The 27,018-nt window shown below is 49.5% G+C and overlaps 6 protein-coding genes across 6 annotated transcripts; 2 read left to right on the top strand and 4 right to left on the bottom strand.

The window, feature by feature from the left end:
- Positions 1-962: 962 nt before the first annotated feature.
- F4807DRAFT_471636 (uncharacterized protein) lies at positions 963-5,826 on the top strand (the record flags this gene model as incomplete). The annotated part of the gene is made up of 9 exons (XM_048002941.1): positions 963-1,097; positions 1,151-2,079; positions 2,148-2,651; positions 3,196-3,211; positions 3,267-4,145; positions 4,194-4,453; positions 4,500-4,656; positions 4,745-4,989; positions 5,040-5,826. 9 exons carry the CDS (start codon positions 963-965, stop codon positions 5,488-5,490), a joined length of 3,576 nt encoding a protein of 1,191 aa, XP_047857710.1. The 3' UTR covers positions 5,491-5,826.
- Positions 5,827-6,760: 934 nt separating this feature from the next.
- On the top strand, positions 6,761-8,994 carry F4807DRAFT_313345 (FAD/NAD(P)-binding domain-containing protein). The gene is made up of 5 exons (XM_047995094.1): positions 6,761-7,037; positions 7,099-7,391; positions 7,499-7,840; positions 7,921-8,586; positions 8,665-8,994. The coding sequence occupies exons 2-5, from the start codon at positions 7,211-7,213 to the stop codon at positions 8,703-8,705; spliced, it is 1,230 nt and encodes a 409-aa protein (XP_047857709.1). The 5' UTR covers positions 6,761-7,037; positions 7,099-7,210; the 3' UTR covers positions 8,706-8,994.
- F4807DRAFT_313308 (acyl-CoA N-acyltransferase) lies at positions 8,893-10,857 on the bottom strand. Its single transcript, XM_047995093.1, has 2 exons — positions 9,587-10,857; positions 8,893-9,496 (listed from the first exon to the last, which is right to left on the bottom strand). Exons 1-2 carry the CDS (start codon positions 10,535-10,537, stop codon positions 9,134-9,136), a joined length of 1,314 nt encoding a protein of 437 aa, XP_047857708.1. The 5' UTR covers positions 10,538-10,857; the 3' UTR covers positions 8,893-9,133.
- Positions 10,858-15,384: 4,527 nt separating this feature from the next.
- F4807DRAFT_450189 (glycoside hydrolase family 35 protein) lies at positions 15,385-18,620 on the bottom strand (the record flags this gene model as incomplete). The annotated part of the gene is made up of 5 exons (XM_048000095.1): positions 15,385-16,688; positions 16,736-17,447; positions 17,509-17,568; positions 17,625-18,140; positions 18,204-18,620. The coding sequence occupies 5 exons, from the start codon at positions 18,618-18,620 to the stop codon at positions 15,385-15,387; spliced, it is 3,009 nt and encodes a 1,002-aa protein (XP_047857707.1).
- A 3,031-nt stretch (positions 18,621-21,651) lies between these two features.
- F4807DRAFT_313147 (4-coumarate-CoA ligase) lies at positions 21,652-23,945 on the bottom strand. The gene is made up of 2 exons (XM_047995090.1): positions 23,254-23,945; positions 21,652-23,201 (listed from the first exon to the last, which is right to left on the bottom strand). The coding sequence occupies exons 1-2, from the start codon at positions 23,651-23,653 to the stop codon at positions 21,868-21,870; spliced, it is 1,734 nt and encodes a 577-aa protein (XP_047857706.1). The 5' UTR covers positions 23,654-23,945; the 3' UTR covers positions 21,652-21,867.
- Positions 23,946-24,955: 1,010 nt separating this feature from the next.
- Positions 24,956-26,877, bottom strand: F4807DRAFT_457271 (putative siderophore iron transporter mirB; the record flags this gene model as incomplete). The annotated part of the gene is made up of 3 exons (XM_048001014.1): positions 24,956-25,878; positions 25,939-26,555; positions 26,639-26,877. The coding sequence occupies 3 exons, from the start codon at positions 26,875-26,877 to the stop codon at positions 24,956-24,958; spliced, it is 1,779 nt and encodes a 592-aa protein (XP_047857705.1).
- Between the last annotated feature and the right edge of the window lie 141 nt (positions 26,878-27,018).

The raw sequence follows: 27,018 nt of genomic DNA, 5'->3' as shown, positions 1-27,018 counted from the left end.
ACCCAATAGTTCAAGGGCAATTGGTCTAGTGGTTAGATGGCCAAAACACCAGGGATTTAAATTCCCAAAGGACTAAGTCCTTTACAGACCGATGCTCTGACGGTTAGCAAAATCACACCTTAAACAGCTGGGTGCCCCTACACGACTCGGGAGTAGCTCTATGGTTGCGACATGTAGGCTTATGGCGTCTGACCACCAACCTGCTACTTGATCTTGTGAAACTAGATGAACTTCGGTCTAGGAGGGTGGGTTAACCAAATTTTTTGTCCCTTTCTTAATTTTCTTCCTTTTTCCTTTCCTGCCGTAGGACCTACAGAAAACAGAGGGCCAGAATACAAAAAAACAAATCCAATTACTTCCACTCTAGCCACACCTCATTTCGGTCGGACCAAGGAAATTGGTTCATATTTCTTATAATTAGCTCTACGCAGCATTTTGATAGATCCTCGGTAATCATTCAATAGTCAGATAGGTAAGGGTATTCAGCTCAGGACGATCAGGACAGCGAATTTTACTGGAACAAGTCCTACCAAATCCTCTTTTTAGGGTGCTAACATGCTATTATACCCTCAGCGCCCCAACAGGACGTCGGTTGATGACCGCAGCACGTAGCATTGCTGACATCGGAAGTTAACATCCAAATGCCCGGAGGATCTCTCCACTATCGGCTCCCTAGGCCTCCGCACAATATCCCCACAATTATCGTCGATGGCACGGAGAAGCCGCATGATATGTCAAATAACATTGGAAATCGCAACACCGAATTCTGAACAGCTGTAGGTGGCTATGGCAATCGTTTACATCGAAGAGGGTAGGACTTGCTGCGCAAGAAAGAAATGGATATAAATAATGGATGATTTCAGACTTAGGGACTATCGTTTGAACTACAGTTCTCATCGATCACACCAACTCTCTATTGGAATTTACAGTTTCGATATCTTTCTACTTTAAAAGCCGACATCATGCTCTTCGCTGCCATTGCCGCAGTAGCTCTTGCGAGTACTACCTCCGCATCAGCAGAACTGTCACCAACTCCTTGGTTGATGCCCAGGAATGGTAGTTATGATCCAAGCCTTAACATCAGCGGAATCTTGCCAGTAAGTATCCTACAGAGGAAATAAGATATAGCATCATTGCTCACCCCTGATAGTGCGAGGCTTTGAAAGCTGCTGGTCTCGGAGATCGACTTCTGTTCGCGACCGATGCCGGATACGAACCTCAAATCGAATCCTGGTACTCTGCGAACGCCCGCATGAGGCCATACTGTCTCGTTTTGCCGCACAATACCAAGGAAGTCTCTACTGCATTGACTGCACTGGTTAATGCCAATGATGGCGCAGGCGATTGGCATATTGCAATTCGTAGCGGAGGTCACAGCTGGCCCGGAAGCAACAACATCGCCGACGGCGTGACTATCGACTTGACTATGATGAACTCGAGCAGTTACGATAAACAAACCAACCTCGCTAAGATCCAACCCGGTGGCCGATGGGGAAATGTATACACGAACCTTTATAAATATGGTGTAACCGTGACGGGTGGTCGCGATGGTGATGTCGGCGTAGGCGGGTTCCTGCTAGGAGGCGGCAATTCATTCTTCTCCGGGCGAATGGGCTTTGGCTGCGACACTGTTGTCAATTTCGAAGTGGTGCTGGCTAACGGCACCATCGTCAATGCCAACAACACGACCAATTCGGATCTATGGCGAGCTCTCAAAGGAGGCGGTAGCAACTTCGGCATTGTGACGCGATACGACATGGAAGCTATCCCAGCCAAGGACATATACTACGAACTGCGCATCCTGAGTAGCGATTATTCAGATGACGTGGTAGACGCTGTCGTTGGATTCACTAACCAGAACCAGTCCTTGGCGGATAATGCTCTCGTGACTTTTTATAGCTACAACTCTTCTGCCAGCCCCGATATCTACATCGGTCTGATCCACGTCAACACACAAGGCAACGCGAATTCATCGACGACGTTTGACAAGCTGAGAACTCTTCCCAATTTACGCAATGCCACTGCCCTTGAAAGTATGGCGAAGGCTGCGGTTGGATCTCAGGTTCCCGGCGGCACCAAGTACTTTGTCCCCCCTCCCCCCGCTTTGTCCACGGGCGCGTTTTAAATCATTGACTAACATATTGTAGCAACTTTGGGACAACATTAACCTTCCGCAACGATCCGCAGATCATCCGCCGCTGCGTCGAGCTCCACGAGGAGTACGTCGAGACGCTCAAGCGCTCCATAAATCCAGACAAATTCGTAACATACATCTTCTTCCAGCCGTTACCCTCCTATATGGCCCAAATTAGCCACCGAAAGGGTGGGAATATGCTCGGGCTAGACAGCATCCCATACAACGGCATCCTGTGGGACAGCGGCGTCGCGGTGGACCCAAGCGAGGGCGAGGCGGCGTTCGCAGTAGCACAGCTGGAGGCGAGCATCTTCACGGCACGTGTCAAAGAGGCGACGAGATCGCTTAACGGGGAGATGGATTTCGTCTACCTCAACTATGCGGACGCCAGCCAGGATGTTCTTGGAAGCTATGGCGCTGCGAACATCCAGCATATGCGAGATGTGGCCGCTTCTTATGACCCGACTGAAATTTTTCAGAGGCGCGTCCCGGGAGGATTCAAGATCTCGAGGGTCGCGTAAGATGAAATTCGGATTATGAGTACATCGCTCATGGATTGAAGTGATGAAAGAGCCGCGGGGCTACTTTATTTCGAAATGGGATACATCGAGGCTTTGGTATAGATAGATTTCAGTATGATTAGTTCATTTCGTGTTTTGTTTTAATAGACCCGTTTTCTTTAGGTCTCTTAGATCTGTGTACTACCCCTATTTACCCCTATTTACCCCTGTCTCTATATGTGGCTGTGCATAATGTGGCTTAGATATCTACCCCCGACCTCAGCCCTCAGTGTCGTCATCTCACCTATTCCTTCGGCGGCCTAGGGACCCGATGAGAATCTAAGTAGCCCGGGTCCGGGAATTGAAGTTAGCGAATCTCTTATTCCATGTTCTGTTTGTTTATCGAGGAATATTGCGATTTTTTAAAAAAAAATGAATGAAACGGAAACTACTAGTCTCCCGTTAGAGCGAAGGCCGGCAGTAAGTACCCCCCTGCAAATCTATTAACCCTTATTTGGCAATAAGCGCTAATATAAGCATATATCTGATCTAGTGTGATAGTTGCAAGTCTCGGAAGGTATGTGCGATGCTTCACAGAATCCTGATCTGAGCTAGATTAACTCTTTAGATAGACTAAATGTGATAGGCGGTTACCCTGCTCAAGCTGCGTGACCCTTAATATCGCTTGTCGGACCACTCCCCGGCCGTCCGAGAAGCGGCAGCGCGTCCTCATATCATCGAAATATGATGAAGCTGTACAAGATGTTAGACGTCAGCTGAGCGATGTCAAAGAAATGCTCCAGGCACTTATGTTGAGCAAGACATCAACACCTTGCTCGACGGGGGAAACATCAGAGGCGACACATCATACACCACCACCGATGATTGATGAACAGGTCCCTAGTCTGTCTAAAGTTCGTGAAGGGTACAATGGTGATACTTCATTCCAGTCACACGCCCATCAAGTCAAAAATGCTTTAGAAGCAGCACTCGCTGCTTCCGAACTTCTCAACGTTGACACTCAGGAGGCCTCAACGACACTATCCCCCCGGAAAGTCGCAGAGCTGCTCCGTGGCGCAGAAGCGTCCGATACCACACCTTCAGCGCCAGCAGCCACGTCTTCTCTTCCCTCAACAGATGATTTAGATTTTGGAAAACTACCGTTGCCCCCGGTAGATCTTGTTCTCAAGCTTCTACGTTTAGCTAAGTCTCACAAGCAACAGTTCTTCGTAGACATCCCCTTTTTCCAGGAGGATGAATTCATTGACATGTGTCGAGGCGTCTACTTTGCAACAGAACCTATTTCGCTGTGGACCTGGATATGTGTCAATGTTGGCCTCTACCACCTCTTTTCGGGCGTCAACGAAGTCGAGCGTGGGCGCATGGGTACCACTGTCGAAGCGATGCGCTCGCACTGTGGGTTGTTGAAGGCAAATGCAGACGCAGCGATGCAGTGTCTTCGTTTATGTTCGGAGCCCTCGAGGGAGTCGTGCCGAGCCCTAGCACTACTTGTAAGTATAGTTGTTCCATACACGCGGAAGGCGGTGCTGACAATTTAGGGCTCCTTTTATGTTAAACAAGGGCACAGCACGATCGCATGGAGGTTAATCAGCGCCGCCGCGAGAGCTTGTCTGGACTTGGGCTTCCATCGTCTATCTGAAAATGTTGGAAGTCAGGATCAATCTCAAAAAGCTTCCGTATTCTGGAATATTTATTGCTGGGAAAAGGGGTTGGCTATGACAAGCGGCAGAACACCTATCATTCATCACTATGACGTGACGACTCCCATCAGAACGGGTCGAGTTGACGCTCCAGCCCGGTGAGTCTTTTCAGCTGAATTTTCCTACCAATGCTAATGTTACCAGAGTATATTCCGGTTTTCTCCATCAAGCCATCATCATGGGCGAAATCCAACAGACCCTGTTTTCGGGGTCAGCGCGACATGCCTCACAACAGACCCGTTCTGAATATGTGAGAGGGTTTGCTGCGCGGATTATTAGCATCCTAGAGTCTGTCAAATCGGTATGGCTTCAGCGTATATTTCCTTTCGGTCTCTTTCTAAATAGAATTAATTTAGAGATCGTCGGTTAATTGTATTAACCATCACTAGGCAACCCAGACGGATCCTACATGGGACGAAATGTATACAGCAGCCGCCTTATTGGTCGAATTGATATCCTACTCTCTTCTCACTATTGTGTACCGAATACTCCCACCCCGTTCCACGCAACCTCATCCACTGCAGTGCTCGGATGAATGCGTAGATTCGGCACGTAGGGCATTGTCGAAACTCGTAGAAGTTGGAGATAATGTGCAACGGAGATACCCAGCAAACTGGGTGATGTTTCTCAATATGTAAGTTTATGAATAAGTCTCGCTGTTCTGTTGCTAATGGTCTGCTGAAGAACCTTATCCCTGGTACCGTTTGTGCCCTTTATTGTATTGGCTGGAAATGCCATCGCGACATCGTCTGATACCGACTTGGCTCTTCTTTCTTCGGTAGTGTCGATATTAGCACCGACAAGTGCAAGTTCCCCCACCATCCAAAAGATTCATGACGCTTGTGAGAGTTTTGGCCGCATTGCCAATCTCGTAGTATCGAGCGCCAATAAAAGCCCCTTGGGCAGTGAGGGATACCAAATACAAGTTCATGATCATGATCTAGCTGTTGAGGCTTCGAAGGGTTCACCGCGAATGCCTAGCCCCGCCCAACCAGGCCCCGTTGATTACGGCTTTCCCATGGCGCAGCAAGATTGGGATAGTGTCATGATGGGATTTGAGTCGGAGCTTGGTGACTACGACTCTAGGGCTTTGACTAATATCATAGAGCCTTATATCACAAATACGAGCTGGTGATGCGGTGGCGTTGGGGGTTAAATATTTGTAATGCACATACTGTTGAAATGTCTTTGAAATTAAGCCTTTTCGATATAGTTGAAATCTTGCTTAGACGCAATACTTCGAATTCCCAGTTGACTTATATCCCTCTTCAGGAGATGAGTTTATTTCGTGACGTGAGGCTCCGTACCAAGTGGTACCCTATTCTCATAAATCCATGTTGTCGGGCTTAGTTACGTCCAGTTCATTGGATAGTAAGTAATTACCTAAGTAGGTAATCAGGTACTTGGCTATTACCGTAAATGGTAGTTGAGGCCCTTGGCCCGAAATTCCGGAGTTAACATGGTAGCCAAGGATTATAATCCTTTTGATAGTTTCGACTTTTCTAAAATTCCTTTCATTGTTATACCGACAAGATTATCGATTTTCCGTTTTTCCGCTTCGACGTATTCTTGCGTATTCAAGTTGAGCTCTGGTGTTACTTGAGTTAAAGACAACATGTCAATGACACGAAATATCTGGTTGGAATCTAGCAATCTCATATAACAGTATATCGAATAAGAATATTCATCTAAGTCACATGTTACACGAAAAGAGAACAGACTAGGAAGTATACCTAGTAGGGAATTGGAGCGGGTAAAGTTTCCCCGTTCTAAAGCAAGTAGAACGAAGAACGAATGCAGTGTACTCTAACCGAGGTGTAACGCCATATACATGGGAGTACACACAAGTTCAATACTCGGATAAGATTGGCCGAATCCAAGGCCGGTTTCGCTGTTAGTCGATGCCGCACCCCTGCAAACTGCGGATCTGATAACTTTGTCCCCGCCCCACATGCTCATCGCGTCGTTTAATTCTGTGCGGCGCTGACGTCTGGGAGTGATCACCGCTCTTTTCATTTTTTATCAGATCCGTGTGGAAATTGGAATCTTCGGGTCCGGCCAAGCATTATGCACACCGGAGCTAGCAACCAAATTGCCTAGCAGCCTAGTAAGAAGTCGAAATATTATTCAATTAGCTTCTCAGCTAAACCCCGAATGTCACAAATGAGTTATTTATCTTCTTTTATTTTATTCTTCGTGTGTCTATTTGCCTTGTAAGTACCTACGAAGCAACGATGAACGAAGCCGGGTGTACCGTATAATCGGCACCAAGTACGACGATGGGCAGCTTCCCCAAGACCCAAGTGGTAGGCTATTGACATGTGTCCCCCTTGGCGGGAATTGACACACGGTACTTCGTAGAATGGATCCAACTGTAACTATCTCCCCAAAACTGCTAGACCCCTACCTTAGGTACTTGCGAATACATAATGACCAGGGCTACCTTGTCCGCCATCGTCTTCTCTTATTCATAATTCTTTGGCTCACCAATGATCAAATAATGCCAATGTCTATCAGATTCATCAGCCTATTTTTCCAGACTGTGATCCGTGTACCGAGAAGCTGACCCTGACTAACCCTCGACTCCTTTTGATTTCTCCTTTTATTTTCCTCAATTTATAACGCAGCTAGCCGTGAGCAAGAGGGAAAAATCATACATACCTTCCTCGATACCTAGTTAGGGTTCGTAAAAATTCATGTTTTTGCGGTCAACGTTTTCCCATTTGAATGCTTCTGCTGTCAGGTTCTCGACTCCGTCTCTGAAATACTGCTGCATCCTCTTCTGCGGAGCAAACGCAACAACTACTCCGCGGTTCCACTTCACTTCCTTCCATTCTCCGACAGCAAGGTTCGCAATGGCCTCCAACCTTACCAACGTCAGCGCCGCCCGCTCCGAGGCCAACCCCTACAAAGTCCTAATCGCCGGCGGCTGCTATAGCGGTCTGGCAGTAGCTATCAATCTGCTTGATAAATGCGACACCATCGAGTCTCCCATCCCGGTCGAGATTACCATCGTTGACGAGCGCGACGGCTTCTGTATGTGACCTATCACATCCAAATCCTCCACCATGCATGAACTGCTGCGATTGTGTCCCGGGCCGAAACAATTGCATTGCGAACTCCCACTAACGCCCATACCTTAGACCATGTGATCGGCTCGCCTCTGGCTCTAGCCTCAGCCACCTACGCCGAGAAGGCGTGGGTCTACTACAAGAACATCCCCATCCTGCAGAGGCCCGACGTACGCTTCGTCCACGGCACCGTTAGCAAAATCGACCCCGAGACCAAGACGGCCACGATTGTCGAACAGCCGAACCAGGAGGAGCGGGCCGAAGCGTACGACTTCTTCGTCGCCGCCACCGGTCTTCGGAGGGTCTGGCCCGTGGTGCCGCAATCGGCCAAGCGGGAAGATTATCTCGAGGAGGCGCGCCGACACATCAGCGCCGTGGCTAAAAGCACCGCACCCGTGTTAATTGTTGGTGGTGGTAAGTAGAGCCTTTACTCCCTTGCTCAGTTTAATATGAGCGTCTTCATTTCAATTGATTCCGCACTCACACACATACAGGTGCCGTGGGTATCGAGATGGCCGCCGAGCTCAAGGAGGTCCAGCCCAACGTCAAGGTTACCCTGGCTCACTCCCGGAGTAAGCTCCTTTCGGCCGAGCCGCTGCCCGATAACGTCAAGGACTGCGCGCTAGACCTGACCCGAGAGGCCGGCGTCGAAGTACTGTTGGACCACCGACTGAAGAGCCAAACCCCCGTCAAGAACGATGACGGAACCGAGGTCTTGGATGTCGAATTTGAAAACGGCCACAAGATGACTGCTAGTCTGGTCGTCATGGCCATCTCGCGTAGCGTGCCCACGACCACGTATCTACCCGATGAACTTCTCAACGAGCAACGCTATGTCAACATCAAGCCGTCATTGCAAGTTGCCTCCGACGAGATCCGCGACGCGGCGTCGCACTTCGCTGTCGGCGACCTGATCAACTGGTCCGGCATCAAGCGCTGCGGTGGGGCCATGCACCAGGGCAAATACGCCGGCTGGAATATCCACCAGCTGATGCTAAAGGACATCCAAGGCAAGGAGCCCGTGTTCAACGAGATTGCCGAGGTGCCGCCTATGATCGGTCTTGCGGTCGGCAAGAACGCGCTTTCGTACGGCAATGAGGGTATGAAGCATGGCAAGCAGGTGATGGAGTGGTTCTTCGAGGAGGACCTAGGATTCAAGAGTAAGTTGTTGCATATTTGCATCCCCCCTTTGCACCCGTCTGATAGCCTTGAAATCGGTGGCTAACATGTTGTCGCAGTCGTCTGGGACCATCTTAATCTCGGAGGCACGAAGGCATGAAAACTACTTCGGTCTGTCCTTTAGTTTGGGTCTGGGTGGTATCGGCGCAATCGGAGTTACCAGGGCAAAACAGCACTGTATGCAGCTCAGCGGCGCTCATTCGCGATCAACGCGTACACTAACTAGGTAGATCGTGAAAGCTTAACGTTCAGTTCGGTCATGACGTTTGTTTTTTCTGTCTTTTTTTCTAGTTCGTGAATATATTGGTCAAAATATAGCGCAATTGTTTTCGTGGGTAAATGAATATACAAATATTTAAATGAATCGTATGAATTTTCCCCCGAAATGAGGCACCAATCTTAGACAGAGATAAGCGCTAGCTGGCAATTATGAATAATGAGATCTTGTTTTCTCAGCCTCTTCACCCCTCCATCAACGCGTAACTGGATATTACTACCTAACACGTGACAACACAGCGCCCATAACGCTTATAACTTAGGGACTAATCCGACCAACGTGCCGCCCACGAATTTCTCGCTCTCGCCGAGGGGCGAGAGTTGGAAGAAACGTTCGCGGGAGCATGTCACGAAGGCAGATCGCTTGTGCGGCAGGTCAACGAACTTGTCAAGCCCGAAACCATGCATGAAGTCGTACATGAGCACGGAGCTATTTATGTACTTTGGCTCGCCCACAACTTGCATTGTGCGAGGGTCATCCAAGAACAAATAATGCATCAAGCTCGACCACCAAGCCGTCACGCGATGCGGGCCACGGAACCTTACATCGCCAACCAGCGAATGCCGGCCACGGTCGAAATCTCCCGCGCTGTAATACGCGCCTAGACGATCTTCCTAAAAAGCGAAAAGACACACATTAGCACACAACCCATAATACCCCTCACGCCCCATAGAACCCTCTCCTCCCATCTTCCCAAGACGTACCTTAGCCCAATAAACCTCAAAGTACGCAAAAAACGTATCATCGAACGCCGCCAACAGCGTGATCTGATGCGGATCCACGTGCGCCTTGCGCAAGTACTCGCGGTGCTGGTCGAGCGACCCGGTCTCGTTCCAGCCCTGCGAGACGCGCGGGTCGTTCTGCCAGGTGTGGAACAGGTCCAGGTGCGCCGGGTCCTCCCAGTCGAGCGCGACCATGCTGAAGGTCTCGCGCAGGTGCGGGATCCAGCGGCTGTACACGACGCTGCCCGGGCGCGGCTTGGCCGCGCGCCGCGGGTGCCAGGACGCCGGCTCCGTCATCGTGTGCGCGAGCGGCGTTAAGGGGTAAGATGATAAAGGCTTTGGTAACGGGTCCGTCGATTCCGGGACCCAGACGCTGCGAGGCCCGAAGGGCGAGCCCGCACCTTGCCAGAACGTGCTTCGTAGGACGAGAAGCTCGTCGCTGAGGCCCGCCGCTGTCGGGTGCTCGATCGCGAGGAGCACGGCCTTGAGCTGTGCTCCGAGAGACTGTTTACCCGGCCCTAAGAGGGTTAGGCGAAGCCCTTCCATTGAGGGCCGCATGGTGAAGAGCACGTAGATGACGAGCCAGGCCTGCGCTAGGGTCGGCGTCGCGGAAGAGGAGGAGGAGGAGGAATCCCATGTTAGGGTCGAGCTGGGGGAGCGGCGCGCGCGGCCCCATGGCGTGTTGTTCGATTCGGCGGGGCGCTCGCTGGACTTGAGGTCCGCGGGCTCGGTGAAGAAGAGGCTGTCGCTGTGGAGGGGTTCTGGTAAGGGTGTAGCAGTCTTTTTCTTTTTATCTTCGCTGACTACTTCTTGGGGTTTGACTTGGAACCAAGGGGCTGATTCCGAGGGGCGGGTGGTCTTGACGAGAAGGTAGGGTGTGAGGTACGGGTGCGGTAGCTTGAGTACCGGCTCGTTCGTGGATGGCGCCGCCATTGCTTATGAAGATTGGGCTAGGTGTGTAGTGTAACGTGACCGGTAAGTGTGATTGGGTTGTCAGATACTCAGATACGCCTTCAATTGCAGACCTTTTTCGTCCCTTGATCCTCCCGGAAGACTACTTTTTTTGCCTAGATGTAAACAATAGAAAAGAATTTCTTATTTTCCTACAGAAGCCGAATCTTCTCCTCAGCCAGCAAAACCGAGCACGCATACCAAACAGCAAGCAAGTGTAGGCCGAGTTATTCCGCCATCACCCCGGTATGGCCTATTCAGCTAGTGTCTAGCTACAGTGGGTAGCTTTACTTACGAGGTAGCATTTGTGCTCGTAGGTACCCTAAAGTACAATACCTACATCGACTTGCCTTTTTGAAAGGGTAGTTCTTGGTCTTTTGGGCCTTCATTCCCACTTTCCATCTCCGTATAGGTTCGAAGCCCAAAACTTTTCTTGCGCTAATGCAAGGGATCGCCCGGCCGAACGTCAACTGGTCAACGTGTCTCAACGGTCGCGCAATTTGGCGTTCTTCCTGGCCTAGTCCCCCAAACCCGGCCGACCGAATACATAAGTAGTACACATCCCCAGTGTAATACACGAAATATTGGGAAGCTTGCGTGTTAAGGTGTGTCAGCAAAACCAATGCCACGGTTCTTGGCGGTCTGCAGAGGCGGATCTGATAACTTTAAGCGGATGGACCGGGGACGAATCCCCATGCTTCGTCGTTTGGAGTGCGCGATGGTGGCAGGGTGGGCAGGGTGGATGGCTAGCAGCGGATCAGATAAAAATTTCCCAAGTTTCATTTTAATGGCGCGCCCGAGCGTTTAGTGGGGCACGTTCGGATCTGATAAAATCAAATGGATCCTCGGACCGGTATCGGACCCTGCATTGAGAGTACACAGGTACAATGTTCATCTGCCCATTGATGTCATCATGATCATTTAACAAGTTGAATAGTTGAATTGAATTAAATTATTTATGATGTATCATCTATTCTACAGGGAAACATCTCTTTTAACCGAAATTATGTGTATCAAGGTTGTTTATCTGATCTAACATCTAAACACCATGTTACTCAAGATACTTAGGTACTTAAGCGGTATTGTTGCAAACACGATTGCATCTAACAGGTAAGAATCCATAGAAGCATATCCATATATGGTATGCTTAGATAATGATGAGGAAGGAGAAAACCGTTGAAGATTATTTGCGACCGTTAGTTCGTTACTTACCACTTGTTGATCAAATAAGCCTATAGTCAAAATCGGAAACTGACCTACTGATCGTATTACTAACTGTGAATACCTTCGCTCGGGTCGGACTAGTTATGAATATGACCTATTCATTGATGCCACTAAAACAATCGTAAGAGTAATAATATGGACTGTACGAGTTTAACACTACAAAATGTTGTCATAATGGTTATGGGGGATAAAGGCTGTCGATTCAATTGCAAATGCATCTAGGACTCGAGATTAGGCGTGATCATCAAAACGAGTAGATGTACACGCCAAGGCCATTCGTATAGCCCCTTTCTATGATATTCTCAAATTCTGGAGTTTAAGGACTCGAAAATTGCACATTTGAACCATGGATCACCGGCAGTGATAGATATCTTCGTTTATCTAGATGGCACTCCACGCTCATAATCCAAGACACAGGGAAAAAGCACGAAGAAACAAGGGGAAATCTTCCCTTTCGTACTCGCTATTGCAATCAAAGATAGCTAGAAATTATCAATTGCACTTCGGAATGATATGATGCCTAGTCTAATAGATACGAGATACTGGATATCAACATTATCTACCAATATCCATTAATATGTCTGAGTGCTTAGCTAAGTAAAATGATAGTGACAGAACTCAGGCTCGAGCGCCAAAGGTGCCAACACTTGAACTACTGACCTGATCTTCTCACGGTGTAGAATTTACTTAGGTGCCTTGCCACCTTCCACTGCCCCTATTTCTTCCGAAGTGAAGTTAAAAGAAACATTGTCAATTGGCCAATCATAATCGTTAAATGGAAAAAGGTGGGGAGCTACTCCCCTAAAGCGTGATTATGTAATCTTTCCAGTGTGGAAGAACAGTTTGCCAGTGCAAATAGCAACAAAAATGATATATATTATTTGCTTAAGTGCTTAGGTTTAGATTATAAAAGAACTATGAGAATGTGTTTACGGGAAATGCTATAAATGCGTTTACTAGTGCTGATTCTTTTGACTAGATACCTAAGTGTAGCTGCAGAAGATATATTAAATTTATCGTAGGAATAATTAACTGATGGACGGAATAGAATGTAGGTTGAGGCTTCTTGTTGCCTTTTCTGCTCATTACGGGCGTCCACATCCCATTTTATCAGTACCTAGACAAGATGTATCAAAAGCGAGTCTCGATATATATAATTACACCTTGAAGACTAAACCAAATGCATTTTACTTATTCTCTTCTGTATCTGGATATCTAATATTTTTAATTGTTCCGGTGTCGATGTATGAAGTGCTCAGTAAAAATGACCACCAGCGCATGGGTACATGTGTACTTGGGTATGAGACGAGATCACGATAGCTACGGGAATCAAGTGTTAAAGTGGTTGTAGGTACCACATGGGTGCTATAATGCAACTAACAGAAAGGAAGTTAATAATTATGACACCTAAACTGCGCAGAAGGTACGCTGTAGAGCTGTTAAATCGGTTGTATGGTGCTATGACCAGGCGAAGCTCGTCCACCGCCCTGCTACTGATTCTGACACTCGTTGGCGCCTACAAAACTCCGGGACCAATTCCCAAATTCTAAACTTTCTTTCCTCTTTTTTTCTCCAACACAAACACAAGAATATGCCAGATCGTTTGAACCAGAACAGACCATTCTTTCTCGCGTCTTCTCGAAAGCATCAACTGTGTGCGTGTTACCAGCATCCATACCAACTATCTTCTCTTCTTTTTCTTCGTGTGTTCTTGCCATCACCAAAGATGGCACCCATTAGTTCTCGTCTCCCTCCCAAACCCCCCGCGGTGCCCTTCCCCAAGGTCAACTTCGCGGACCTTCACCGTGGGATTGGTATCCCAATTCCTGCGGGTTACCGCCCTCCTTCTCCTCCCCCCTCCTCTCCTCTTCTCTCCTCTCCTCTCCCGACGTCTACCCCTCGGGGACCTCACCAGACGTCGGTGAGCGCTCTATACCCTTCGCCTCCCGACGACCAGTCCGAACGTCGTCGTCGTCTCGACCAGCACCGTGGTCGAAGAGAGATGTAAGTACAAATGCCTATCTCATCATCACTCTCATCATCACTCGTAACATTCCCGCCATACAATCGATTGAATGATTTTTTTCCCTGTCTGATTTTTCCTCGCTGTGTTCATCCATTCATTACAAAATGCCTTTCCTCAAAAATTTATTCATCGAACAATCCATCCGTACCCATACACATCTACCCATCCACCTATACTTCCATCTACTCATCTATCAATCCAACCCCTCCCTTCCACCTCTTATTCTATCCATCACCTGTTCTACCACTCGTCACCGACCCTCCTATCTAACATACCATTTTCCAGGAGGGAGAAGGAGCGCACCGCCCGACACCAACCCGTCTCCCCGGTGTCCGGACCGCGCCGAAAGTCCGGCCTCCACCGCCGCTCGGGCTCCTCCCCCTGCCCCGCCCCCCGCCGCAAACGGGCCTCGAGAACCGCGTTCTCCTCCGAGGCGGCGCGTCTCGTCCACGGCTACTTCGAGAAGTGCCTGGACGACGGCGTGACCGTGCTCACGCGCGAGGAGCAGGACTTCCTGGTGGGGTACCTGGAGGTCGACGAGGACGGCCGCCGCGAGCGGGAGTTCGTGCGCCGGCTGGTCAGGCAGCTCGATTGGTCAGAGTGCGGCGCCGCTCTGACCTACAAGCTCGCCGCGTGGGTCCACTTCCACGACGGTTGTGACCAGTCCGTCGTCCGGCTCCTGACGCAGCGCCTGAGTCGGCCCGACGCCGTGGACCCCATGAGGTCCATCGAGAAGGAGGAGGAGCTGGTGATGTGCCGGACTATCATCGGCATCAGCCAGAAGCGGCTCGAGAAGAGCCGTCGCTAGATGATGGTGGAGAAAAAGGGATGGGAAGGGGCGGCGTCCCCATAGCGTTTGTTTTTTTCTGGGCCTTCGCCTGCGAGTTGGTAAGTACTACAGGATTCTATTGATCTTAGATACATTTAAATTAACTAGTTACCTTTTCAGAGTTATGCTCCTCGCCAGGCGTGGGGCTATGCCGTGACGGACGGCAGAGGAAGGCGGGCTCGCCCCCCGACCTTCTGGACATTCTGCAGCGAGAGGTACGGATATACATACACAACATTCTAATGCTTAACATTAACTAACTTCGTTTAATCAGGAAGGGGGACTCCTCGCTGGAAGTCCGATGGGCACCGTGCCCATAGATTCCGTTTATAGCCTTTGTCTGGGAGAGGTATGGTAACACAAGCCTAAGAAGATATCAAATACACGAGCTAACTGGTTGATCAGATTGGGACTTCTCCCCAGGCGTGGGGCTTATGCTGAGCTACGGCCAGCAGGGGAAGACGGGCTCGCCACCCGTTCCTCTTGACATTCCTCGACGGCAGAAGATGAGGCTCGCGGCCCATCTTTTATTATAGTTGTTGTTTTAGTTGTTACCAGCGTTGCTGTACCATAGGTATCCCGAGATTTTCTTGTTCTTGGGGTTGGACGTGGCACAGATCGCCACTGATGGAACAGAGTTTGTTTTTTTCTGACGCAAAAATTGGTCTTATTCAAAAGTGACTCGTTAAACATTACTACTATACAAAACTAAGTTGGTAGGTACCTAATTATCCTTATTATTAGAGGCCTTTAATAAGCGCCCTCCCGCTTGCTATAAGGCGGGCTATTCACCAACTCGACTGGTTCCCTGCCCGTCCACACCGGCACATCAGACACGAGTTCCAGGGCGGGGATCTTAGCACCGCCTGCCTCAAGTGCCCACAGAGAAATGCCGACGTAGTTCGAGCCATTATAGTTCAGGATACCTTCCGGCACGGGGAACACAGTCTGTGGTCCAATATTGCTGCTGATCTTGCCGTATTGCCACCCATTGACGTACAGCTGAGCTCGGTAGATGCCAGACGTGGCAGTGTTGTTGGTGAACGAGAAGGAAAGAGGGATGTCCCATTCAGCGGAGGGGAGGTTCAGATCGAAGGTGGTAGAGTAGAAAGCGATACCTGGAGAGCCAATACCCTCAAGAGGAGAGTGTGATTCCCAATCATCCGTCGGTGTTCCGGGGAGGTGGAAACCTTGGCGTTCGGCGAACAGACCACCCTCGTTCAGTGGGCCACGGGCTCGGTCTAGATAGTCCTCACCACCAAGATTGCCCGTTAGCTTCCAGGAAATAGGAGTGTTGGTCGCCTTGGAAGTTGCGAGCCGCCATCCTAGGATACCTCGTGGCGCTTTTTGTTCGTCGGATCCGATTCCGTCTTCGTTGAGACCCATGTTCTCTACCACCACGGTGAAGACGTGCTCCGTCCCAGCCTGAAATCCGGGGCCGGTGACGTCGTACTGACCCTGGAAACTTTCATTTGCTGGGTTGCCGGTGTACGACGAAAGCAGATAGTCGTCTATCCAGATCGACGCGGCGAACCCAGTTCCACCTGACTGCCAGAGCGAGAAGGTCGTTTCGTAGCCTGTGGCGTTGAAGTGACCTCGGTATACTAGAACACCAGTGTGGAATCCGTAGTCCGAGGCGTATGTCGTTACTGGGGCTTGAAGGTATTGATACGTGTTATCCGTGAATGTCTGGTCAGCACTTGGCCATGCGGAGTCGTCGAAGCCCGTTGTAATCTCCGGAAGAGAGTCGGTGTACTTCCATTCGAGTTCCGAGAGCTTGGGGACGGTAAATTCCGGAGCAGTTATTGAGACGTTGGCAACCGTAGCAAGGCCTGCCGTCTCCGTTGGGGTTTCCTTTCCGTTTATGAAAAGCTTGGAAACGCTTGCTGGGACACCAAGGATCTCAACCTTCGTGGTGGCGTTGAAGTCTGCCTTGATGTGTAGTTCGTCAGCATCTATGGAGGCAGAGCGTACGAGGTAAGGTCCGTTGATGATGAGTTTAGAGGTCGTGTTAGCAATGTCGGTAGCCCAATAATTATAAGCGGTGTTGCGATCTAGTAACGGTTAGCGACAGAAACCACTTTTTAGAGAATAGACGAACCAAGCAGATAAACATAGAGGCCAGAGCCAATCTGTAGAATGTACCCTTCTGAAGATGCTGTCCAGTTCACCGTGATGTAGTCAGACGAGTTGCTGCTTGTCGCTTTGAAAGATGTTCCTCCTGAGATCTTCTTGACCTGTCCACCTGTCGATCCCTGGATGGCAAACTCGTTGTTCTCGCCAGCTCCAGCATACAAGATAAGAACTGTATGATTGGCTTGTTTGACGTGGGTGAAGACATCGGCAGTGGAGTAAAGTAACTTGCTACCTTGAATGTCGTAGTCCGTAACTACTACTTTCGAGTCTCGACCATTCAAACTGAGTGATTGATTCAACTGGGGAACAGTGAGAGTTCCTTTGGATGTGGGCAGCGTTAGACGATACTGGGTTGAAGCGAAACTCGAATAGTTAGTATGCCGTACGATGAAGAACGAAGCATCATCTGTGGTGTTTCCTAATACAGGAGTAACAGTGATATCAGCGTTGTCGCTGTAGAGGCTAGTAGAACTGTTGCCAGGAGTTGCAGTCAGGTAACCAGGACTTGACTGTAAGAAGGTCGCCTGCAATTTCAGCTCCGAGTATTTCTCTCGGGTAACGGTTCGGTCTTCCTTGATGACACTGCCATAGTCATATGAAGTGTATCCACCTGGGTGTCCCAGATTTCCCCAATTAGTTCCACCGAAGATCATGTACAGGTTGTAGATTGTCACTCCCTATGCCAATCAAGTTAGAGATTTTCGCAATTATCACCATTTGCTAACAAGTCATGCTTACCGCTGCGTAGTTATTCTTGTAGAAGACTCGCTCGAATTCGAAATTGACGAGCGCACTGCACTATTGTTTTGTCAGTCGAAAGTAATGAAAGAATATGAGAATTGACTTGAACCCACCTGCTCAAAACCCCATCCGCCCCAAGGATCGAAAGATCCGCCCTGAAACTCGACAATGGAATAAGGCGTAGTCGGACTCTGCTTTAGATGAAGACTTCTATACGTCGTCGGGAGACCATTTGTAGGCCACACCGTGGGATGCGCGCAATCGAAGCCGAGGGGGTAACCATCGTGTCCGTAAATATCGACCTCGCCTAGGCCAGTTCCGGGAGCATTGTGTCCAGAGGCACTAGCATCATTGCTAATGAAAGGGATGACCACTCCGGCATCTCGAGATTGTTTCATAACATATTCCATATACGACCCGTCCGGGAAAGGCACGAAGGCGTTGGCATTTGTGTATTCGTTCTCCGGTTGGATTAGAATAATTGGGCCGCCATTCGTGATCTGGTTGTCTGCAATCATCTTGCCGACGCTGGACATGTAAAGATCCGTCGCATTGAGAAAATCTGGTGCAACAGTCCTAAGAGCACCGCGATTCCTTTGCAACCAACCCGGGAAACCACCTCCGCTAACCTATTGGGGTTCTTCTTAGTTAAATGTCTCATATGATCCGATCCGAGGCTTCCTTGAACTTACTTCGGCATTGATATAAGGACCAGGCCTAGCGATGAGATAAATTCCCGTCTTCGTAGCCGCATCGAAGAATGGTTGGAGATCGAAGACACCATCTGCACGGAACTGACCAGGCTTTCCTTCCAAAAGGGCCCAGTCGATGTAGAACGAGCAGGCATTAAACCCGAGAGCCTTGACTTTCTGCAAGACATCGATCCATAGTGACGGAACTGGGAGTCGGAAAGGGTGGATTTCGCCGCTGAAGATCATCACCCTCTCACCGTGGACAAAGAGCGAATGGGAATCCCAAGTAACAATGTCTTGTGCAAGCGATCTCTTCTCAGCATAGTCCCAGATCATAGCATCCGGCCGCCCTCCAGAGCCAAAGGCATGGCTCAGGAGAGCGTGTACCGCGACAATTAGAAATAATGGCGACTTCATTGCCAGTTTCTAACGTAATCCGAGGAACTCCGGCGGCGCGGAAGTGGTTAGGAAAGAGAGCTACCAAGAAGAAGAAAATAAGAAAGAAAGCTACATTCTAATTATTTATGTAGCTGCGGTAGCTACCTGCAAGCTTGGGTTACACTCCCATCGGAGCTCACCTAGTACCTCGTTCGTCATACAAAGAAGCCCCTGACCTGGAGCCGAGTTGGGGTACTGTGGGGTAATGAATGCGAAAAGATCGGCATACATGGCCGTATTTGGAGATCGTTGGAGATCACAAAGTTCCCCATCCGGTTCACAAACAGAGCGAAAGAGCAAGAAAACAGGTATGTTTGTGCTCAATGCTAAGTGGACCGCGGCACGGCGCACATGGGCGAGTTGGTGAGAGGATCTTCGGTGAAGGATCGGACGGTGTAGAAGGATCATCCCCACAACGGCGGCGTAACGTTAACGTCGCAATGGCAAACGGAATAATAACAGCTAAGCCTCCAATAGGACGGCTTATTTTTGCTTATTTTTTTTCTATTGCAGGGGTTCTCATTGATCAATTCCATCGGATTGATCTCATCGTTCGGTGCATCCCATACCGACAATACGGATCGAACCTAGAGCTTTCGTATGATTGTCGTGCTTTATTTCCTATAATGAATAGCCGACTCGATCTAGATCTAAGGAAGAGACGGATTCTCCAGTATTTTGGCCAACATACGCGCCGTAGGTCGTTCCGGAAAATCCGCACGTTCGTGCGCATGGAAGTCCTCAATATTAGCTCTGCCATGTTCCAATGAGCTAGCATCTCATAAGAGAGGTATATTTAGAGGTGCGTATAGAATAAAGATGTTATGTATCTACACCAATAAAAACTTTAACTTGGGTTGGTAAATATGAGGCAAGTACACAAGATGTTTTGAAGCTCCCAAAGTGGGGTTACATGAAGGGCGACGAACCAAGTAGCTTACCTAATGTTAATTACGTAAGGGAATCACTTAGTAAGCCGACCTAGACGTCAAGCTCTCTCCTGTATCACGTAACCGACATTCTTTACTACATGTAGCCATATCACATGTCAATTACCTACCTACCTATGGAGCGGTAGGTAACTTGGGGCATATTTATATCATCAGCACGTGGGGATAGGTAATTTTGCGTGAGGCTATAATATATTATTATCTAAGCAACGAATACATGAGGACCAGTAACTAAAAAGATAGAAATTTCCTGGCCTTGGACTGCTGTGAACGCTTTGATTATCCGGGGTTGGCAGGTAGTCATCTTTTGCAATTTCTGAGAAATATGAATCAAGAATCAAAAGAGTATTTCTAGAATCTGGGACTTTGCTCAATGCATCCACGTATCTCATAAATGTGAACGTGCATTCAAAAAGGCGTATCTGACGATATGCGTGTAAGATCATGCTCCCCTGATCTTTTTACTGCTGCAGCATTAATATCGCTGATATTAAGAATCGCATAGTTAACGTTTAGCTGTTCAAGCTCTAAACGTTTTGGAGAGCAATGTTGCAATTGTCGCAGGCTTTATGCCTGCCATATCCAGGTTAAGTTTTCCGCTGATATGTCGCTAGAATACTAATACTGGAAAGTCTCCAACCAAAATTAAACCTACTGCTTCACAAATGCTAGACCAATATAGATAACCCGCCAGACTCGGGGTCCTAGGGACCGAGTGGGATATCTGGGCCACTATTTTGAGGCCAGAATCATTTGCGTTCTTCCTATGCCTTTAGTTGGCATAAGACTACAATTTCAATAGAACTGGTGACTGTACATTGGCGATAACATAGGCCCTCCAAGCCTATAAGCGTTGAGGCTCTCACGGTGATCTTCAGAGGCTTCTAGCCAACCAGAGATAAGCTTTTGTGGCTGCTAGTGGAACTCGGCGGTTGCTGGGAGTACGGTTACTAATTGCGGTAGAGCTGTAGTCTCATGCCAGCTAAAGGGCAAGCCTTAATGATACATCGATGGGGCGAATTCGAAATAACACCTGTAATATAGAACTCCCCTCTCCCACTTCTGAGACTAAGAGCAAGGAGAGAACCAGGAATCTCCGAACAGTAGACACTGCGTAAATCATGCCAAGGAAAAGACCAACTCTGAGGGTCACTTGCTTTAAAGCACATTACCTCTCTAATGGGTGTGTGTAGTTTATCATCATTCGAAGATATAATCTTTTAAAGTCCTAGTTAAACAATATCTCTTTGAACCCCTTTTCAATAAGACTAGGTACCGTCCAAATAAATGTTATGAACTTGGCAAAGACTCCCTCACCTACGTAAGTACCACTTAACTAAAATATAACCAATCAAACTCCAGAAACAATAGAAATATGCCCCTTAAGGAAAGTTTGCATTTATTCTGGCCAATTAGGATCAAGAAGGCCTGCAGCGGTACTTAGTCGGTTTGTGACCGCCAAAGGCTCTCCCCCTTGCATTTCAAGAACTAGTAAAAGTGCTCTCTCAAGTTTTTCGTTACTTTTTTCTCATCGAATTTCTGCAAATATAAAACCGTTAGTAGGTAGAGCTACAGGATTTCAATCAGACGTGGAGTTCCGGATTTTCCGACCTTATTGATAATCTAGTATTACGTAGGAGATATGCCATTAACTATATGCCAATACGGGAGTGAATCCGCGAGCGCGAGTGCTAGCATTTCCCGGGCCATCAGTAGGCTCGCATTTCCCTATGTGAGTTTTAACGTCTTAGAGTTATATCTATTTCTGAAGGTTAAACGTAAAACTTCACTTCCAATTTTCTATTATTGAAGAGCTCCCGAGGTATTAAACTGAACAATCATGGAACTTCGGGACCTCGGCACACCTATAGCAACGGCGTATGAATAACCAACCGGATGGAGGTGGTGGACTAGCATACAAAGAATCATCGGCTCGAAAATGTGCGCATGGACCTTGATACGTTCGGGTGGGAGGGTCTGAAGGCCTAGACCTAAGATATTTTCGATGATGTGGGACCGGCTCAGAGGATTTTTCTCGTTTAAAGAGAAGGGGCCAAACGTCAAGACGAAAGAGGTAAGTATTAGCCTATTCTATCGAGCGATAAAACGAGAAGGGTAAAAGAAGATATGATAATTGTTCCCAAACATACACCTACTCTAGTCTATTTCCCAAACAGCTATCAAACACCATTATCGTCGCCCCATTTTCAACATCTTTCCCGTGGTCAAAAGTAAGGGAACCCAACCCGACCACCATCTCCCCCCAAAACCATCCCTTACAGCTTCTCCAACCTCCTCGTCCGCAAAATCTCCTCCCCAAACCTCGCCATCTCGAACTTCTTCACCTTCCCGCTGCCCGTAAGCGGGATATCCCTCGGTACACCCGCCTCACCGAGCCAGAACACGTGAGCGGGCGCCTTGTGGCGCCCCAGCTTGAGCTGGACCCATTCCCTGACCTCCTGATCGGTCGGCCTCTTGGCGTCGCCCTCGTCCACCAGCTCCAGGAACGCGGCAACGACCTCGCCGTAGTGCGCATCCTTGAGCCCGGTGACCACGGCGCGGCCGACCCGGGGGTGCTTGAGCAGGCGCTCCTCGATCTCGAGCGGGTAAATGTTCTCGCCGCCGCGGATGATGATATCCTTGAAGCGGCCCGTGATGCTGCAGTAACCGGCGTCGTCGAAGACGGCCTCGTCGCCGGTCCGCAGCCACAGCACGCCCTCGGCGTCGCGCGCCATCACCTCCGCCGTCTTCTCCGAGTTGTTCCAGTACCCCGCCTGCAGCTGGTACCCGGCGATGCACAGCTCGCCGCGCTGGCCCACGGGCACGATGTTCCCGTCGTGGTCGACGATCTTGGCCCGCGCGTGCGGCATCAGCGTGCCCACCGTCGTCAGCCGCCTCTCGATCGCGTCGTCCGTGAACGCGTTGAAGCACGTCGGGCTGGCCTCCGTCAACCCGTAGCTGCTCGTGAACTCCGTCATGCCGAACCTGTCGACCAGCAGCTCCATCAGGTACCGGGGCACGGGGGCGCCGGCGATGATGCCCGTGCGCAGGCTCGCGCAGTTGAAGCCCGGCGGCGGCTCCAGGCTGAACAGCGTGTCGAACATGGCGGGCACGCCGTGGACCGCGGTGCACCGCTCGTCGGAAATGGCGCGCAAGACGGCTGCCGGGTCGAAGGTCTCCTCCGGGTACACGATCTTGGCGCCGTGCGTGATGACCGCCATCATGCCCAGCACGAGGCCGAAGCAGTGGAACATCGGCGGCGGGCAGCACAGCACGTCCTCGGGCGTCAGGCGCATGCGGTCGCCGATGAAGCGCGCGTTGTTCACGATGTTGTGGTGCGTCAGCATGGCCGCTTTCGGGAGCCCCGTCGTGCCGCTCGTGAATTGCAGGTTGCACACGTTGTGCGCGAGCACCTTCTTGCTCACGCGGTTGACGTCCTCCGGGCTGATGCTGCGGCCCTGCTTGATGAGGTCCGCGTACGTCGGGTAGGACCCCGATTCGCCTCTCAGGATGACGATGTTGGGGCTTTGCTTCTCCTTCGCGAGTTCTGCTAGGATCTTGGTGTTATCTGTTCTCCCGATCTTCTTCGTTGTGAAGAACACCTTGCAGTCTAGAGGATGTTTAGTTATCCGGTAGTTATGAATTATCATAAAATGACCTACCGGAGAACTTCAACGCGTACATAGCTTCCGTCGGCGTGTAGGTGTTGTTCAAGATCACGAGTATAGCGCCGATCCGCGTGACAGCGAAGAAGACCGCGGCGTACTGCTCGCAATTCCCAGCCATGATACCGACACGATCACCAACACCGATCCCGAGTGACATCAACGCCCTCGCCAACTGTGAGCTCTGCTGGTTCAGCTCATTGTACGTCCACCGAGCGCCCGTCCATGGTGTGACGATACACTCCTGACTGCCATGGTGTTGGCATTGTAAATCTAACAGCTCTCCAAGTGTCAAATCTACCAACGGAGGATCTACAGGTCCTTCCAGATACGACAACTTCTGCCTTTGAAATTGAGAATTGGGTATGGAAGAGGGGACAAGCGGTTCTGTAGACATCTCGAAGGATCTCTGTTGGGAAGAGGGTGTGCGACTTGTCTAGTGTAAAGATTACACAAGGACCTCTCCTCCTATCGGGATCCTCGCTATGTACTCGAGCTATGTATGGAAATAGAAGAATCAGGGTTTGGCCTTGCCGTGACCTTCCTTTCGAAGATTCCAAGGAATGTCGTGCGAGAGAACTAAACGCAGCATGCAGAACCCGATCTCCACACCCATGCAACTTGTCTTAGATGCTGCCGTATCCATAGGCGGGCCTGTCTCTCGACGGCCGCGGGTATTGGTTACCTAGCTACGCACTTACGTCAGGATGTGTGTTCAACGCTTAGCAGCCGATCCCTCATAGAATTCAAACAACTAGGAACCTGTAATTTAAATGAGACAAAAAAAAAGACCTTGTCATCTCGGTGATCAACCATCCTCGAGCTACCTACCCATCTTCTCGAAGACATTCACAGTCCGCCCCAAGACACGAGGTGTCTTGGTGGGTAGTATCCGCACGTAAAACGAGTCTAATAAAAGACAAGCGCGTAAAATCGACAGACGTAATAACCGGATCGAGCAGAAAATTTGCCTTCCCGGTCCATGTACGTAGTACCATCAGATTTTTGCTGGGACCGGCTTTCCTCAACCATGATGCCTGTGGGTCGCAGCCGGGGAACAAGAAATCTAATCATCGGATCAGATAAGATCAATCAAAATGGATCTCCAGATGACCAACCAATCACTGTGGTGCCCGGTCCCGTACCATCGTGCGTCTGGTTGCGAGATCGGAGCACGCAAAGGGTGCCTTTGCAGCTTTTGCCCGTGGAGGTGGAGCATCCGACCTTTCGGATCCGTTATGGCGGCTGTCTTACCTGCCCTAGACGGAAACCTATGCGTGGGTTGTATACATAAGTGTACTTATTCGGTACTTCCGTATACACCGCAGTGTATCCCATTCTTCCCGATGTATCCACCGATGTAATTACCTAATTAGCATAGTCCAAGCTAGCGCTGTCCCTAAATTTCATCTTCTAGCTCGGATCGTGTTCGGGTTGAAATTGTACATGGTACATAGACCTATGTGGTTAGCTATTGTCGTGGTTATGTAGAACTTGAGCTTTCCAAGACTTCACGATACATGGTATTTCGAAATCATGTCTTATGGTATTAAGATCTATGCCAACGTGTCGTATTCCATTGCCGCGAACACGTTACGTTACGCTGTCGCAAGATAAGCATAAATGTGTATCTCTAATGTAATGTATGCCAAGGAACGCAATTCTATATGCGATACGTCATAAAATCATCACGGCACGGTCATAGCACGGTCCCTTTAACCTGCTTGGACTGGCTCACTCTGACGTCCCTCCATATACTCACCGCGAAGATTTCAAAAAGGGATATAAGCGTCCCCGTAATGCACATGCGTCTCTGGGCTTCGCCATACGCTATAATAATGGCGTTGCGTGTCGGGCTGCCCAACGGGTAGCTTAGTTGTTTCTTCAAATCTTGCCCAAGATGAATCAGCTCCTCGGGCGAAAATTCGGGCAATAGTTCAGTAAGCAATCGCGGGAGCGTCGTGTTCCAGATCGCACCGCTTAGCGAATTGCCTATCGCCGAGCCGATATAATAAGCCAGACCTAGGATAGCCATGACAGAGGCCAGCTCTGCGTGGCTCGCGACGGCCTGAACGGCTATTTGCTCGCACATAACCAGAGTACTACCACCGATAGTGATGAGAATTTGGCACATGATTACCCAGGCAATATTGGTGTCGGGTTTACGGAAGACAATCATCAGCGCGCCGCCCAACAGATGTACCGGCAGAGCGGCCAAGGCGAGCCACTTGAATCTGTCAGACCGTCTGATCAAGTAACCAACAGCCACGGCCCAAATACACGAACCGAGGCCGTAGATGTGGCCGATATATCCAGCTTGTGCGACATTCAAGTTATGCACAACTTGTAGGTACGAGGTGTAGTACCCATCCCACGCGAAATAAGCGATAAAAATTGTGATGGACAGCAAAGCAGATCCCGCCACATTCCTGGAGCACAGGAGCGAGAATCGTATAAATGGTCGCTTTGCTTTGCGCTCGTGGACGCCGAAAACGATTAGGAGGAAGACACCGAATATAGGGGTAATGGCGACTGAGTTATCGTATGAAGTTGACGCACCATGCAGCGAAAATGGCACCAGTATCAAAGTCAGACCCGCGGCGGCGAGAAACATCCCCACAGCTACTAGAAATTAGCCGCCTGCTAACATTGTGGGACTTAGCATATAGATCACCAACGTACCGTCAAAATCAATCAACGCCTGTCGAACTCTCGAAATAGTCCATGGTCTGCCGTTAGAAGACTTAGAAAGAAGACCTAGCGCTCTAGCTTTCTGAGTATTAATTGCTAAGATGGAAAGTATCGGCACCGAAAGCACAACAAACAATATCGCGGAAAAGCCGAATGCCCATCTCCAAGTACTTCCCTCCAAAAACGCCTTCGCGATGATAGGACCAACAAACGTCGTTATTAGAGTTGGAGAAGAATTAAATGCAAATGCGAGAGTTCGGTCTCTCAGGGATGAGGTGTCGGCGATGATTATATCGAGAATGTAGGTGAAGCCGCTGATTCCGACTTGGTAGATGACCTCGGCCGCGGCGTAAGTCTGGACATCCCGGCAAGCGGCCATTAGCACGAGACCGAGCGTCGCAAGCGCGATCATGGCTGCAAGACCTTGCGGACGGCCCCAGGAATCGATCATCTTGGCTATCGGCAACTTGAAGATGCCGCTCATTATGGACGCCACTATCCCGATTGTCGGTATCAAAGAATGGGCGCTAAATTCGCTGACGACGTATGGCATCAGGTTCGACATAATCTGCCATTGTAGGGTATTCGCAAACGAGCACAAGAAAATGCTACAGCACGATGCGTGGTCAGAAAGGACTGCGACCTCGGTTGTGATATGTCACTTGTTTTTAATGTTGTGGTCGCGACTCACAAGCAGTATGCCAAAATGAGCGCAGCTCTTGACCAAACCTGATTGATAGCATCGGCCTGTCTGATACCATTTTGAACGGGGGCATCCGGTGCCTCTTCCTCTCCTTCCGGGTCGATAGTTACTACCGCATCATCTTTGCTTGAATTAGATCCGTATGAACCTCTCCGGTTATGACTGCTGCCTTCGGCGTTACTTAATTCCCGACCTAACAGCGGCTCCTGGCTGCTGCTGTCTTCCATGTTGGACGTTGGCGACGGAGTACCGGTAACACGTCGATGGAGATTTGACATATCAAAACCTCGAAAGGAAAAGGGTAGCGTAGTAATACACAGCAGGGTGCGCTAATTTCTATTTAAAAAAAAAGGATATGTATGTCTCAG

This window comes from Annulohypoxylon truncatum, assembly GCF_022578515.1.
Source record: "Annulohypoxylon truncatum strain CBS 140777 unplaced genomic scaffold F4807scaffold_5, whole genome shotgun sequence".
Classification (NCBI taxonomy): domain Eukaryota; kingdom Fungi; phylum Ascomycota; class Sordariomycetes; order Xylariales; family Hypoxylaceae; genus Annulohypoxylon; species Annulohypoxylon truncatum.
The sequence above is the reverse complement of the archived record's forward strand: the minus strand, read 5'-3'. Positions and strand labels throughout refer to the sequence as shown.

Excerpts from the sequence above, each read along its gene's own strand:
- F4807DRAFT_313345 (XM_047995094.1), top strand. The coding sequence starts at position 7,211 with ATGGCCTCCAACCTTACCAACGTCAGCGCCGCCCGCTCCGAGGCCAAC. Across the intron at positions 7,392-7,498 it reads TGACGAGCGCGACGGCTTCT|ACCATGTGATCGGCTCGCCT; the intron begins GTATGTGACCTA and ends CCCATACCTTAG. Across the intron at positions 8,587-8,664 it reads GGAGGACCTAGGATTCAAGA|TCGTCTGGGACCATCTTAAT; the intron begins GTAAGTTGTTGC and ends ATGTTGTCGCAG.
- F4807DRAFT_313147 (XM_047995090.1), bottom strand. The coding sequence starts at position 23,653 with ATGTCTACAGAACCGCTTGTCCCCTCTTCCATACCCAATTCTCAATTT. Across the intron at positions 23,202-23,253 it reads GTACGCGTTGAAGTTCTCCG|ACTGCAAGGTGTTCTTCACA; the intron begins GTAGGTCATTTT and ends AACATCCTCTAG.
- F4807DRAFT_313308 (XM_047995093.1), bottom strand. The coding sequence starts at position 10,537 with ATGGCGGCGCCATCCACGAACGAGCCGGTACTCAAGCTACCGCACCCG. Across the intron at positions 9,497-9,586 it reads TTGAGGTTTATTGGGCTAAG|GAAGATCGTCTAGGCGCGTA; the intron begins GTACGTCTTGGG and ends TTCGCTTTTTAG.